Consider the following 15,012-nt stretch of genomic DNA (forward strand, 5'->3'; position numbering starts at 1 on the left):
ATATATTTGAAATAATATGGAAAGATTTCTTAATTTTATATTTATATGTTTATTTCATGTCAATTACATACAAATGTAGTAGCAACAACTGAGTGTAACACTCCACATAGGCATACTTCAAAATAAAACACACCAATAAATGGATGCCAATGCAATAGATTTAGCAGGTTTTTATTTTGAAAATTTTCCTCAGAGCAGTGGTTATATTCCGATTAGCTTGAGTTGTCCCCGCATCTCCTCAACTCCAAGTTACTGCCGTCATATTACACAGCTAGCAAAATCAACACCCCACCATTAAAGAATCATATTATTCTGAAAATCTGAAGCTTTGCCTGCAGTCTTTTGATAACAATTGTCCTCATGTTGACACTACTCAACAGGCAACCGAATAATTCATGACAAATGTTTTCAAAACCTTCCTGCAGCCCGACAATGATGGTCCTGGCCATTTAACTCATTCTCATTTCCACCCAGCGTGAATGATGTATGTGTGCTTTAATGATGCAAGCCCGAGACCCACTCGTGGGTTTGTTTGTCTGTTCGCTCTTTCTAGTCATTACAAATGCTGTTTGAAGGGGTCTGTGGATGGACCTTGAAGAGGCATTAATTCAGACGACTGCATATCCTTAGCAAACATAACATTTGAATGTTGAAAAGCAATTTTAGGGTGAAATGCCAGAAATGTGTTTGATGGTGAGGATATTGTGATTGTGATCAATTGTGTTCCCCTCACTAAATAAAAAACCTGAATTCAGACATAATTCCTATTTTGATGGGGGGTAGTATTTTCCAGTGCTGATATGCCAGTAGTTATACTGAGAATTGTGATGAAGTGACGTGGTGTGATGGGGGGAGTGGAAGGATTTAGGTTGGGGTGGTGCAAGGCGGGTCAGTGGGTTGTTCGAGCTTGCTTTCAAGCTCCTGTCGGTGTAATACAGCCTTATTGAAATGGCTGTTTTCCAAGACAGCTTGTTTTACTGTGCAAGGAATTAGTGGAATAAGAAGTCAGCTATTGGTTGTTCCCTTTTGATAACCGGACCACGTCACACTCATGTTTGCTGCTTTTTATCCCGAGCGGCACGTACGCACAATGAACATTGGACTAACAGATGCCCTATGTAATATTAAATCCTAGCAGACTGTACAGCCGGACCTCTACATACGAAGGATTTACGTTTCGGGGGCCCGTTTGTTTGCTCAATTTGTTCGTAAGTTGTTAGAATAAAAAAGTCAACCAAAAAAATAGAATGTCAATCGGAAAACAAGATTGTGTTATTTACATGGAGACCTTCTCTGGCATGACAACATTATAAACTATACTATGCTCCTGGAGGAACTTAAAAAAAAAAAAAGCGCACCAAGGACATTTGCGTCAAACACTTCTTGCTATGGTACAGTTTATTTTGAAGCAATGACTGTCTTTTCACGACATTTCCTGCCTAACTATAATGAGGGCAGGCCGCACACTCTCCCCTTGTACTATACTGTATTTTACAGCACTTCTGGCCCATCCCTATTAGTTACTGCCCAGTAAATGTGTCTATTCTGCCTGTGTCAGTTCAGTGACATCACTGCAAAAGAGCCGAGCTTTATTGGGCACCCCAGCATTACGCTGGCGGTACTGAGCAAAAGGTTTGTTTACTATGACCACACAGGCATCACAGAAAATATGTTAAATACAAAATCGAAGTTACAGGTAATTCTGTTCATATCTCCGAAGGGTCATGTGTAAAAGAGTGTCTGTATAGTGAAACTATTGGGGGATTTTTTTGACCATAGCTACAGTAGTGCCTTGGGATATGACAAGTAGCTTTCATTATGCAACACAAATAGTGCATCACCACAAGTGGCCGGATACCCACAGGTATATATTCTTTATCCTCTGCAACAAATAGTACTGCAGCTTACTGAGTCACTTAGAGTTGTTGAGTGAAACTGTTCCTCATTAGTCTACATGACATTAGAATATTACCACAGAGCAGCCATGCCGTGATGATACAGGAACCATTTAGTTAAGTACAGTAAATTTAATGTTGATGCCGTATATTTTATTAAAAATATACATTGTAGTTTTCCGGTTTTTTTATTTATTTATTTTTGCGGGCGGGCTGGATTGAATAAGATGCACTTACGTTCATTTCAATACTGTGTGAGTGTGGTCATGAAATTGATTAAAACTCAAGACGGCCTTATGTAAATGTTTCCATATGTTTCCTAGAAAATGATCATCTATGCACACCATTGTTGAATTTGACTGCCATGTGATGACAACAAAAAATCGATTTTCAGTTGTCCGCCGTCAACAATTGTGCTTGAAGAAGCGGCCCATTGTTTCAATGGGAAAGTTCTCACATGGTACAGACGATTGAGGCTCACAGGCACAAGTGATATTCAGCTGTTTTTGCTAGTGCTAAACAAAATGCCCACCGGTGGACTGCAGATGCCCAGCGGTGACTCGTCAATATCCTACTGTCCACTATCTGCTGCTGCTGGGGTAAAAGCCAGGCAGCTTCCCCACTATCGCGGTTCATCAAAGTGGGTCACAAAAAGGTGATTTTTTCTCACTCAAAGTGCAGCTCCCTGGCAAGCGGGGGGAAAAGTGTGATCTCTCAGTTCTTACAGCAACAGCTGGGTAAAATGACAAAAAATTCCTGTAGAATATGTGAAAAAGAAAGTGAGATCTGGCGATGACAGCTAATAAATTGTGCATGTATGTATTAATGTGAGAAATCAATGTAATGCAGTAACTCCTTGAAAGATATTGGGAGGGGTTTGTGATCTTTAAAATCTATATTTCTCCTCCAAAATCACTCAAAACTCATCTACTTGCCTTTATTTTTAAACCTGTATTTTTACAAAATTCTTGTAACGAGATACTTTGTGAAAGTCTGCTTCAGACAGATTAATTCTGAGCATCTGTGTGAGAGGTGTGCTTCAGGGTGTCAAGTAGCAATAAATCAGGATATTAGATGCAAAAAGTCCTTTCAAGCCAATAACCATGAAACATGGTGGTTATAGAGGCATGAGTTTTCCTTGCCGCTTCTTTATCTTGTCAACATGCAATGATTGTGAATGTAAAAGCAACAGCAACTCACTGTTCCCATCACTTGGCAGTGCGTACATAAGCGAACCCAAGCACGGATCAATCCATGGATTTCAAGGGGGGGAGGTATGTGTGTGTGTGTGTGTGTGTGTGTGTGTGGGGGGGGGGGGGGGGGGGGGGGGTCCTAAGGCCCTGTGGGTGTTTTGAAGAGGTTTCCCCTTCAGACAGTGAAAAACACGGGTACTGCTAAGTTGTAATGCTAAGTACATCTCTGTTCGCATTCTGTGTTGGTGAGATGTATCCATGGCTGTGATTCACTAACTGCTAAATTCAGTGGTACTGTATTACTTAGCTGAGCTTACACTACAACATCAACTAAGAAATACTATAAAGTAAGGATGTGCTACTCACTTTTTTTTTATCCTTTTTTTGTGCCAGGCTATTTGTTGAAAATAGACTAAAGTTTACGGGTGCAGGAACCACTTTTATTTTTTATTTTATTCAAGAGCAAAAACATGCAAGAAAACATACAAATCAACAGAGATTCAACATGAAGTCCATTGCTGTGCAGCTCTGTGTAGACAGCACAAATAAAGGCAGTGGTAATGCAGTTTTTTGCATGGGACAAACAGTCAGACGTAAAATGAAAACACTTGCAAGAAGCATGGAGAAGACACTCACACTTACAGGCACACCATCACCAAAAAAAACCATAGTGTGTTTGACCTTCTACTTAATTACACTATATGGAAATAGCGGTTTTCTTTTTGTTCTTTTTTTTATTTACCTACAATATAGCTTTGTTTTTATTGTTAAATACACATAGTCAAACTGGTATTTTTGGTGGCTGAAAAATATGAATGGATTGATGGGACGAGACCTTGTACGACAAGAACTTGCGAGATTATAACAGCATGCTGTTTGTTGCCCCTCTAAACCACAAGATCTTTTTTGGGTGGACTTGGGTAACAAGTAGCTACAATAGAATACACGGCAGAATGCATTGCATGACAATAAAACACTTTGCCAACCATTTTGAGAAGGCCAGCCAATGCATAAAAATAGATCTATCCATACATTTCCATAGTCGCTTATCCTCACTAGGGTCACTGGCTTGCTGGTACTTATCCCAGCTGTCCACGGACAGTAGGCTGAGGACACCCTGAACATTTTGCCAGCCATTTGCCGGTCACGCAGGGACAAACAACCATTCGCACACTCAGTCGCAACTAGGGACAATTTAGAGTGTCCAATACACCTAGCATGCACGTTTTTGTAATGTGGGAGGAAGTCGGAGTGCCAGAGAGATCCCACACGGGCACGAGGAGATCTTGCAAACTCCACACAGAAAGGCCAGAGCAAGCTGGAATTGAACTCGGGACTCTGATCTGTGAGGCAGATGTGCTAACCTCTCTTTCACCTTGCCATCCAAAAGAAAGTCGCGACTCCCCGAAAGATAGAAACGATACAGCGTTCGGAAATGAAGTTCAATCGCCAGTTTGGAGCACTAAAAACAACTTAATTGCCTTGACATTTAATTTTACAGCGCCTGTTGCCAGCATTTAGCGTGGCGTTGAGCATAAATTAGCCGCTAGCTAGCAGCGCTCGAGTGCCCCCGAGAGCAGTCGGATTACTTTCCAGAGGCAGTTTAAGGACAGTCTGACTGCAGTTGCTACTGATCACTATTGAACATACCAGGCTGAGGCAAATGTGTCTTCTGTGGCGCTGACATCACATCTCATTGAAAAAAACAATATGGGGAACAAGTTGTCCAAAACTTCCCAGTTTAAAGTTAAAAAGATGATGATTATTCAAATAAAATATACTAATATCACTTAGTCATTCATTATTAAGTGGAAACGTGTTATTTGGTCTGTTGTGTTTATGTTGTTTTTCATCACAAAAAATGTGTATTGTTCTCCAAATAGTATTTGGTATTTGACAAACACCAAAATACTCAACAGAAGTACCCCAAGATGAGAAATACAGGATATGCTCATTAAGTTCTAATCACTTGTGTGGCAACATTTTGGTTTTACAGCTGAAGAAATAAATGGTGAAAAACTGGCATAACAGAAAGTGCCACTGCAAAAAAAATTACAGCAACCACCGCAGCTAGCACAAGCTGTGTGCATTTTGTCAAACTAGCTCAGCAAGAAAAGTGAGCCTGTAACATAAGTCCTCTCCTGCTTATACACGTATACGCTCGCTCGTTAATTTTCTTGCATTCTTCTCAATTTAAAAAAAAATGAAAATTTAAATATTTATATTGAACATTATTTAATTTTACACATTTTAATTTCACCTTAATCTCGTTTTGTCTCGTTCTGGTGGACTCAATCTCGTGAGAAATCTTGTCTCGTGGGAGTCGTGTCTCATCGCATCTCTGCTGAATGGCATTTCAATTCATGTCGATGGGGAAAATTGATTCGATTCATGTTAGGTGTTCAGTCATCGCACTGAAAACCTGCGGACAAACGTGAATGCGCTAATCAAAAAGACGATAAATCGCCCTGTATACTTAACAACCTCCCAACTGCGGAAGGTTTCAATATGTTTTTCCTTGACTTACAAGCGCAAGTGGGCTCTATTTATCAAACGCTCAGTAGACCTTCCCCTCAAAGCCAAACAGCTTGCGCGCTGGCCTGTTACAGACTTCATCGGGTCATCGGAATTGATGATCTATGCTGCGAGGAGGCGGAAAACCTCTGCTGGAGCGCGTCTTGGCAGAGCGCGGCGCCTCAGCCAAGTCTGTCTGACTGATCACTACAGATGCTCCTCTTCAAGTATTCCGAGTCAGATCCTTAGCGCTGGGTCTTGAGGGACAAACAATGGCACCTGTTCCTCATAAGATTGCCCACTCATGGTTCTTTAATGAAGCTCGGGGGCAGATGGTGTGAAATTACATTATCCAGTTGTTAGCGATGTGGTGACAAAGAAGCGATGGCAGCACGATGCCTCGCTGTATCGACGTGCGCCGATACGTCAACATCCAAGCGAGCTTTGGTATGAGGGTTGAACATGACATCATTGAATTAAAATCAACAATTTTCAAATAGTAAAGGTTAATTTTTTACTAATTGGTATCTTTTGTTTCTGGAGTGTAATTGTTGAATTAGTGCTTAAGAACTGCAGTCCACATTGACATCTTTGTTTTTTCATTCCGTGAAAAATTAAAGGAAGAGGTTAGTGGTTCAACTACTCTGAAGTACATAAAATGCCTTTAATATTAATTCAAGGTTCATTTGTCTTTGTTATTAGCGTGAGTCTAACGTATAGGAACAAAACACTTTTGAGGATAAGCGGCTATAGAAAATGGAAAGATGGATGGATGAAATCTGATCGTGTTAATTGTAATATAACTTAATTTATTGCTCGTGTTTGATCAATAAATACATGAAAAGAAGACTTAAGAAATAATTGCACACACTTGCAGACGCATGGCAAAAATGTTTTTTTTTTTTTTAAATCATTTACCTATTCTGCAAGTGACACACTTTCAACTTTTTGTTTGTGGAAAGGTACTTTTTCTTTCTTGTTGTCTACTTAAAATACAACTCACAGTTATACTAGAAATGTCCCTGCAACATGTGAGCGCTTAATTGACAGCCCAGCTAAGCTCCACTATTTGTACCCACCTTGAAGCGCCTCATGATTTGATTCGCCTCACTCTGACGTTAGTTGCCGCTTATTAATCTTTAATGCGCGAAGCTCGTTACTGCAAATCACGTCCATTCAAACTCGATGCATTTATTTCTTAACACATGCATATTTATATCCTCAGTTTTGGCTGGTTGAATCCAGTATATTTTGTGTCATATTTTTAAATGCTAAAGGTAATAAAAGTTGATATCTTGAAATAAATAATACCATTTATAGTCAATGTTGGGGGATGGAGAATATGTCAGGTTATCCTCATTAATGGTTCCATCTACTAATTAGTTGTATCAATGAAATCATAGTATTACAGAAATGGAAAAAAAAAAAAAAAATCACTTTTTATTTTGTTTGCACAGGAGCTAATTTTTAGTTTATGTATGTTGTAATTATTTATGGGATGGGATAATTATGTGTGATTGAAATTCTGTAATTATTTAATTTCTGACTGTCTGAATTGTAAATTTAATTTAAGCTTCGGTACAATTATAATGATCGATTTTTAATTGTAAAACAAAAAAAAAAAATCACATTAGACAGAAAAGAAAAAAATAATTTCTAAAAGTATAGGCAATACCACAGAGACACACTCATATGAATTCACATTTTCAGTGCCCATCTGGTTTTACCGTCCAAACAGCCACACACAGAAAAGCTGTGTACCCTAGCCTGACTCAAGTTATGTTATGACATTAATTACTGTGTTTTTCCATATGTTCCATACAAGTGAAGCCAAAATCCATCGCTCAACCTTTCAGCTTCGTAGTACAGAGCAGCATGTCCCTATAAAGCAATTATTTGTCACTGTCTTGTTTTTACCCAGTAGAAGCACAGTTGTACGGAATTGCTATTACATACAGTATATTTCTAGAATTGTTTAATGAGCTGTCTGGACCTTTTTGTTTAGGTCTTTTGGTGTTGTTTGACACCTTTAGTTGTGTCAGAGTTTTTTTTATTATTTTATGTGTGTGAAAGAAAGTAGACACTTTACTCTCAGGCATTTACAACCTGAAAAAGTGGGGCTCACCAGACTGATTTCATGCCTCAATACAGGAGTAGTAATTGCCCCCCCCCCCCCCCCCCCCCCCCCCTTTTTATTGCAGCTTGATTTTAAACAGGGTCAAATGGTGAAACGTTGTATAAAGTGTTTATTTTTGGGGGGGAGTGACCTTTATTAACCCAATTTCCCAGCTAAGTTCCCCTGTGGTTGCCTGGCCTGATGCTAGCTCAACCCTCTCGGGCCTATAGTAGATGGGTGATCCCTGTCAAAGATTCTCTTGAAGCGGGGAGTGTCAGTAAGATTAGACACTGCTGCAACACCCTCCATCACACACACACACGCTCACCCACCCTTGACACAAGCGGGGAGGTTGTGTTCATTTTCCCTTTAGGGAAGGGAAGCCAGCAAATGACTGGCTGGTGAAGGTGTACTATGACACTGCAAAAAAAAAAACAAAAACAGGCACAAGGATGTTGCAGTAAAATAACTGTACCTTGAGATATGAGTGACTTAGAGTTTTGACTTGTGAGCACAGACCTATGTGTGTTGAATAGTAGCATTTAACACAGTATACAACAAGCAGCATTTTGGCAGGCTATTCATTGCTACTCCCAGTTGAGGAAGAGAATTAAACTTTCCATTTGAAACAACCACAAATGCACTAACTTAGCCCATAGGTCTTTATTTTAACGCAAACACAAAATAGGTTCTGTTTTGCAATGCTATAACGCTTCAAGTAACGACACTGAACGCAAACAGTGCAGCAACATATATAGAAAGACAGTGTAACAGTCCTCACTCGGTTTGTGCATCTCTAAATAAAAAAACATTTGACAGCAAATTGTATGGAGCGATACATTTCTAGAATGTTTCATTTTACAATGCAATGATTTGATTTGATTTAGCGGAAATACATTTTGAGTCAATATGGCATGGGCTAGTTTGAGGGTGTGATACACTGAGCCTCTTGTTAGCAATCTTATCGCAATAAATGAAAAACAGTTAATAATACATGCATAATATCTTCAATAAAAAAATAAAAAAATACATACCCGAGGGAGTCAAAAACAATTTAATTTCTTAAAAACACTACATTTAATTATTGTTCTGTGGTTTTATAAAATACAATATTATAGAGTGCAATTTCTCCTCATTGAATTATACACGAAATGTCATTGTTGTTTTAGGTGAGGAATGTTGGGACAAACCCATTTCTACAGCAAAATATTTTGAGCTTTTTAACTACGAGCTTGGTCACAGAACAATTTCAATTCATGTCACAAGACACTAGAGGACTGTCCAAAGTCTGTCTGCATACGCCCCCTCCCATCAGCAGAGATGACTTCATGCGCGGGGTGTGTAGTGTCCTATCTGTTGTAAAAGTCAGGGAGTTAGTGGAAGCTTCACACAACATTTGCAGTACTTCTCTGCAGAAGTCATAAAGAGCCTTTCAGTCATGCTGTGACTTCCACTTTCTGGCGCTGGAACAATAAGTGCCGCCTTTGATGTCTTCAAGCGAAACAGCGGTTTGGAGCGCGAGCAGGCGTAGATCTGCCAGGTTTTGCGCGAGGACACGAGGGTCCGACATTGCCATGGAGCCCCCTGTCAGCACGCGTTAGAGAAACCTGTGATCTGGATAGCCCCTGCCCCCACCCTGAACGTAATCTGTGTTTCTGTGTACCATGCCTTCGCTTAGGCCTCTCTCTGATCTCCGCTCTCTATCTGTTCAGCAGGTCCAGGGTCACATGCCTCCGCTCATGATCCCCATTTTTCCACACGACCAACGCACTCTGGCAGCAGCCGCCGCCGCCCAGCAAGGCTTTCTCTTCCCCCCGGGAATGTCTTATAAGCCAGGTATGCTTTGCAACTTAAGTCATTCATCCCCTTCTGTGATTTCTCCGGTACACGATCACATTCTTTCTTTGACATCTTGAAGTTTTAGCACTGCCTTTGAATAAGAAATAAACACGTTTGCTTGAGATTTGGGTTCAGAGCACAAAATAACAGATATGGTCACTGAGACAGAGCCAGCTCGCTGTGCCTGATGAGTTTTCCAATGAGAGAAAAAGAACCATTTTACTGTTGCATGCGACTACTGTATTTTTGTAATAAAAAAAAAACATTTGACAACTATACATCAACGTGATGTAAGAAACAGATATGAGAAACCATCAAAAGGTAAATTACCTTCACCACTATAAAAAAGGGGAAATTCATATATTTTTTTTAAACTCTAAGTAGGGATCATCCTCGTGAATTTGCTCTGATGATGAGTCATTTAATTTGGAAAATAGTCTATGTATAAATTAACAAAACCAATAGTATTTTTAAATAAAGTTGGTATGGTCTTGGAAAATAGACTTTCACTTAAAAGCACTTTTTTACCTCAGGTACTGATAGCACTTTACACTGATTCACCGTCATTTACCTACTGAAGACACAGCAACAGGGGAAGCTGTGGGTTCAGCGTCTTGCTCAAGGATACATTGACATGGTCGGGATGGTCGAGGGATCAAACCTGCACCCTCTCAGTTGGGAGACATCCACTGTACCGCTGCACTTTGCCGCCCCGTCTTGATAAAAAACGTGATTGCCAGAACAAAGCGAGCCCTTGTGTCTTGTAAAAGCGAAGCAGAACATGAAAGATGACTGAAATCAGCAAAGGAAAACTCAAGGAAGTCAGCAGGTTTGCAGCAGCAGTACATTAAAAAGGTGTGGAAGTGCAGTTAATGAATTAACTATAAAAACACAAGATGAAATGTCAGCTATTTTGAAACTATGGAGCCATGACAGCCTAAACAAATTGCCTGAGGCACAGGAGTCTTTTTTTTCAATAGGTTTGACATTGGAAATGTTTTATTTCAAATAACAGAAGCTATTAGGGAATCGTGGTCAGAGGTCGCCATGTATACGCTTGGTGCATAATGCAGGAGTTGACGAAGAAATAGCCTGGAAATGACTGTTACAGGAGAGGTATTTCAAAACATCTATTATTTCTCCACCTCCAATATAATACACACAATGTAGCCAGGGAGGACAATGTTATCTCCCCCACCTGCCGCGCATGCAGGATGCTGCCCCGCTCTTTTTCTTCCACGGAAGTGGCCAAGCATTTACTTGCGAGACTAGAGCACACTAATCTGATGTTATCGTTATGAGACAGCTCACGGGGACCACTGATTATGACCCCAACCCTGTTGTGCTCACATGGCAACAAAGTCACTCGGGCACCATGGTGGTAAGTCATCAGCCCATTCACCAACCGTGCTCAATGGCCTGCTATTGTACGGTAGACAAGCACAACCTTTCAAGCAGCAACTCATCTTTTAAACAAATATGACTTTCCACACCATCTACACTGTTTACCAAGATATCAAAGCATTCAAGCCTACATAAAGCGCTCATGTTGCTTCGTGATGGAACCACTGCTTTTTTTTTTTTTTTAATTTTCTCCTCACAAGCATGAAAAATTGGGCAAAAAATTGAAACAGAAGTGAAATCAAAGCAACGATCAAGTTCTCAGAGTTCATTTTGTCATAAAAATGTTAGGTTATTGACATTCTTCCTGTCCAGTCCACAATTAGCAGTTACCATATATTGTACACGTCCATTTCCAATATCTTTAATGAAGTTTTAACTTAAATAAAAGTTGCAAAAGTGCATCGCAGATATCTTCAATTCCAGGTAGCTCAGTCGTTTTAACTTGTCATTAACATTAGAGATATTTTGACTAAAAATTCAGGATAGTCACACTTTTTAATGTTATATATAAAACAATAACGATAGGTTGCTTCATGTTACAATTAATTTATGTTACAATAAATTTGCTCTTATTTTGAAAAGAAAAATGTACTGTTTCTGTCATAGCATCAAATTGCAGTTCACTGACACATGCACAAACCTGAAATGCATTCACAAAGCCCAAGGGGTCCTCGTACGGCATTTGAGTTCCCCTGCACTGGGCCACTGTGCGACTGCGGCTTTTCTATTCATAAGAATCATATGATGCAGTGACCAGGTCAACACAGAACAAGCCGTGGTTAAAACTGTTTTAAAACATAATACCTTTTCACCAATGACACCGACCTGGCACGATGCCCGTTCCGCTGGAGCCAAGTGCCTATACGCTGAAGACAGCCAAGACCCACATCACCCCTCCCCAGCACTCATTTAGGACATGACTCTCCCTAGGTTTCACATGACATCTAAAGACACACAGCCATTTATTATTCCCAAATATCTACGTCACAGGCAGCAGAGAGAGACAAGCGGGAAAGCGATACCGAAATGAAGGAGGTGAAGAAATAACCACAGCGCAAGCCCGCACCTCCAAGCCAGCACTATTTGAAACCACTACTGCCGTGTGATTTTATTTGCTCCTAAATGGGGATTGAATTTCCATGTCCCGTATCACATTGTGCTGCGCTGTACAAGATTGCAAAGTGAGGCAAGCGGGCCAGGGCAAAGTGAAAGAGAAGGCACATACATTTACCTTGTCTGTGGCCTAATGGCTCCATATGTTTGTGAGGAGAAGTGACAAGAAGAAGTGGGGTCTGAGCGAAGGCCAACTCCCCAAACTCCCCCTCCCAACTTGCACAGAAACTCCCCCTCCCCACTTGCACAGACGCACTCATGCTACAAACCCTGTGCCGCTCCATCTCTTTGGTTTATTCTGGCAAAGTTAACGCGGCGGCTTGTATGGCAAGCCCTCAACATCTCATGTCACATTTTGCAAAAATATCAAATTCACACTTGCCCAGTCATAAAGAATATTTCACACATCCAACTCTTTTTTTCTTTTTTTTTTATATTTTTATTTTTTAGAGGTGCAATAATTAAATGATTATTTAACAACCAATCAAGTTATTTTTGATAATTGATGAATAGTTTAGATACTTTTTTTTATTTAAAATGACCCAACTCAACATTTTGGGCAATTTTCCAAAACCACGACCCAAATCATCATTAATCCGTGTCAATATAAAATGCTGACCTCTGTAATTTTAATAAAGAAATGACAATCTAAAATCTGATTCATCGACAAAATTGACAGAATCAGTTTTAAAGAAAATTTTTAGTTGCAGTTTTGATGTCCTTAAGTCAATTCAAAAGTCAATTCAAAAGATGCACATGCCCCAAATACAGAAAATTCAAAAGTTTGATCTTGGCCAAATGATGTTAAAGATACTTCTATATGGAACAGGACAAAGGTCAAAATGACCTAGGTACTGGAGCTTTAGATAGTCACGATTCAGTTGTGAATGAATATAATGGACACATTTGTATACCTATTTGCAACTGAAGTGTCTAAAAAGACTATATTTGGTCTTTGTGTTAAGAAAGTCAAATTTTACAAAATAAAGTCAAATAACCAAATCAGGATTAAAACTGAGTTATGTTCAATCCCAATTCCAGATAATGCAGTCAGTTTGACTGGTTGCAGTTAGTAGAAAGATATTTTACATGAACAATCCAGCTGTTCAAAATGTAATCAGGACAAGTCAAAAAAGACATTGCTGTAAATCAAAACATTGCATGTAAATCCGGGAGTGTCACGCTTTAAAACCGTTCTCTCCATAAACTGCTGTGACTATCAGACTTACTGCAGCTTGTTAAAGACTTGTTTTAATCTTGTTATTTTGCCGGCACTCTTGTTCTAACCAGTTCCCTCATACAAACACATTCTGCTCCCTGTCAGAAACAATATCGCTTTGAACAATAGCCCGACAAGTCCGAAGCTGTACAAATTGCCCGAGAGGGTATGCTGGCCCGATTGCATAACTGCTAATTGAATATCCAAGAGCTCCTTAATTGTACTTCTGAACTCAGCAAGCACACACAAGCCTCCGGAGTTCCTCAGAAGAGAGCAAAACGGCGTGTGAGGTTCCCACATAATCCTGCTCCAGTCAAACCAGTTGAACCTTTTGTTAATGCAGATGTTTGGACTTGAAGCTGAGGGATAGCCGCGGCGTGCCACAATAACGCACTGCGGGACTCGGGATCCGTGTTGGCACTCGTCTGCGCGCTGTGGGCCGGCTCATTGTCTCAACCTGTACACATTGTTGTCTCTCCCTGACAGGTGATAACTATCCCGTGCAGTTCATTCCCTCCACAATGGCAGCTGCGGCAGCATCGGGACTCAGCCCGCTCCAGCTGCAGGTACGCGCGCTTCTATGGCAACGAATGCTAGGGACACGCGCCAAACCTTGGGCAGAAAGGATGGGCTAAGCAGCTGTGCGCTAAGTAATGAGCCGCGCGGTGCTCACTAAATAATCCTGGAGCCCTCACCCCCATCCGGCCCTCGCACACACATGCTCATCATATTACATATGTAATTCATCCCGTTTTATAGAGGCTTTATCCTCTCTGGCCTTTCCACAAGAGGAGGTATGAAGATAATAGTTATCAGAGGGAATGAGAATCACTTTGGTTGCGTTGATGGCCCACCAGTAAATGTATCAGAGGGCAATTGACAGTGTGAGCAAAGAATCGTTCTTATTGCTTTTTATCTTGCAAACCCACCGACATAGTTCTTTTATCAGCTTCTCGTATCTGTGTGGGGGAAACAAAAGAAGATAGGAACAAAAATGTGAGCAGTCATATCGGGTTGTGTGTGCAAAGAAAATGTTGGGAAAGGCTCCACGCCCTATAGACTGCTCCAGGATGTTTCTCACACAGTATTTAAAAAAAAAAAAAAATAGCTGAACCCAGGTCAGGGCCTAACCTGAGGCCATAATGTTTAATATAGATGATTATCTCGGTTCTTTCCTTCACATTCAATGACAAATACAACTGCCAGCGGAGCTCCTCACTGCATAAGCTTTGTGCCCAAGTAATTAGGATTCCAATGAATATGTACCTGGTCATTTTCAAACAGAAGAAGCACAATAATACAATGCTGCCTTGAGATATGAGCGACCTGGCATGGCTTTTTTTGAGCAACCAAAAAAGGCTTTCAATATTTAACTGTAACTGTTGAAATTTGATGTCAAACCAATTAATAGAATACATTTTGTATATTGTATTTAAAAAAAAGCCTTTACTCTACTTGCTTAAAGTTAATAATGAAACAATGAAAAAAATACGATAAACACAGGCAAACCGGTAGCATGTAGCGGAGCAGCAATAAATGTAGCCAGACAATGCTACAGTACTCAGTCATAAATTCTTTATCCTCTGTGAAGAATTTCTAATAATATTACTGAGGAGTTGTGATGACTCCTATTTTGATCTCTGGGTTACTGGGTGACATAATTTTTGGAAAGATCAATTCTAAATACCGAAAACTGCAAAACAATATGCCGAGCCTTAT

General features: G+C 40.2%; 1 protein-coding gene across 2 annotated transcripts in view; it reads left to right on the top strand.

The window, feature by feature from the left end:
- The window catches only part of sox6 (SRY-box transcription factor 6), a 140,546-nt gene that overhangs the window by 88,546 nt on the left and 36,988 nt on the right, over positions 1–15,012 (top strand). For both annotated transcript variants that reach the window (XM_088412810.1, XM_088412811.1), the window contains 2 exons: positions 9,434–9,554; positions 13,780–13,859. In XM_088412810.1, coding sequence (XP_088268936.1) covers positions 9,434–9,554; positions 13,780–13,859 — 201 coding nt within the window. The remainder of the gene's footprint in view (positions 1–9,433; positions 9,555–13,779; positions 13,860–15,012) is intronic.

The sequence above is a fragment of the Hippichthys cyanospilos genome, chromosome 4 (assembly GCF_059441005.1).
Source record: "Hippichthys cyanospilos isolate Australia breed blue-spotted pipefish chromosome 4, RoL_Hcya_1.0, whole genome shotgun sequence".
Lineage (NCBI taxonomy): Eukaryota > Metazoa > Chordata > Actinopteri > Syngnathiformes > Syngnathidae > Hippichthys > Hippichthys cyanospilos.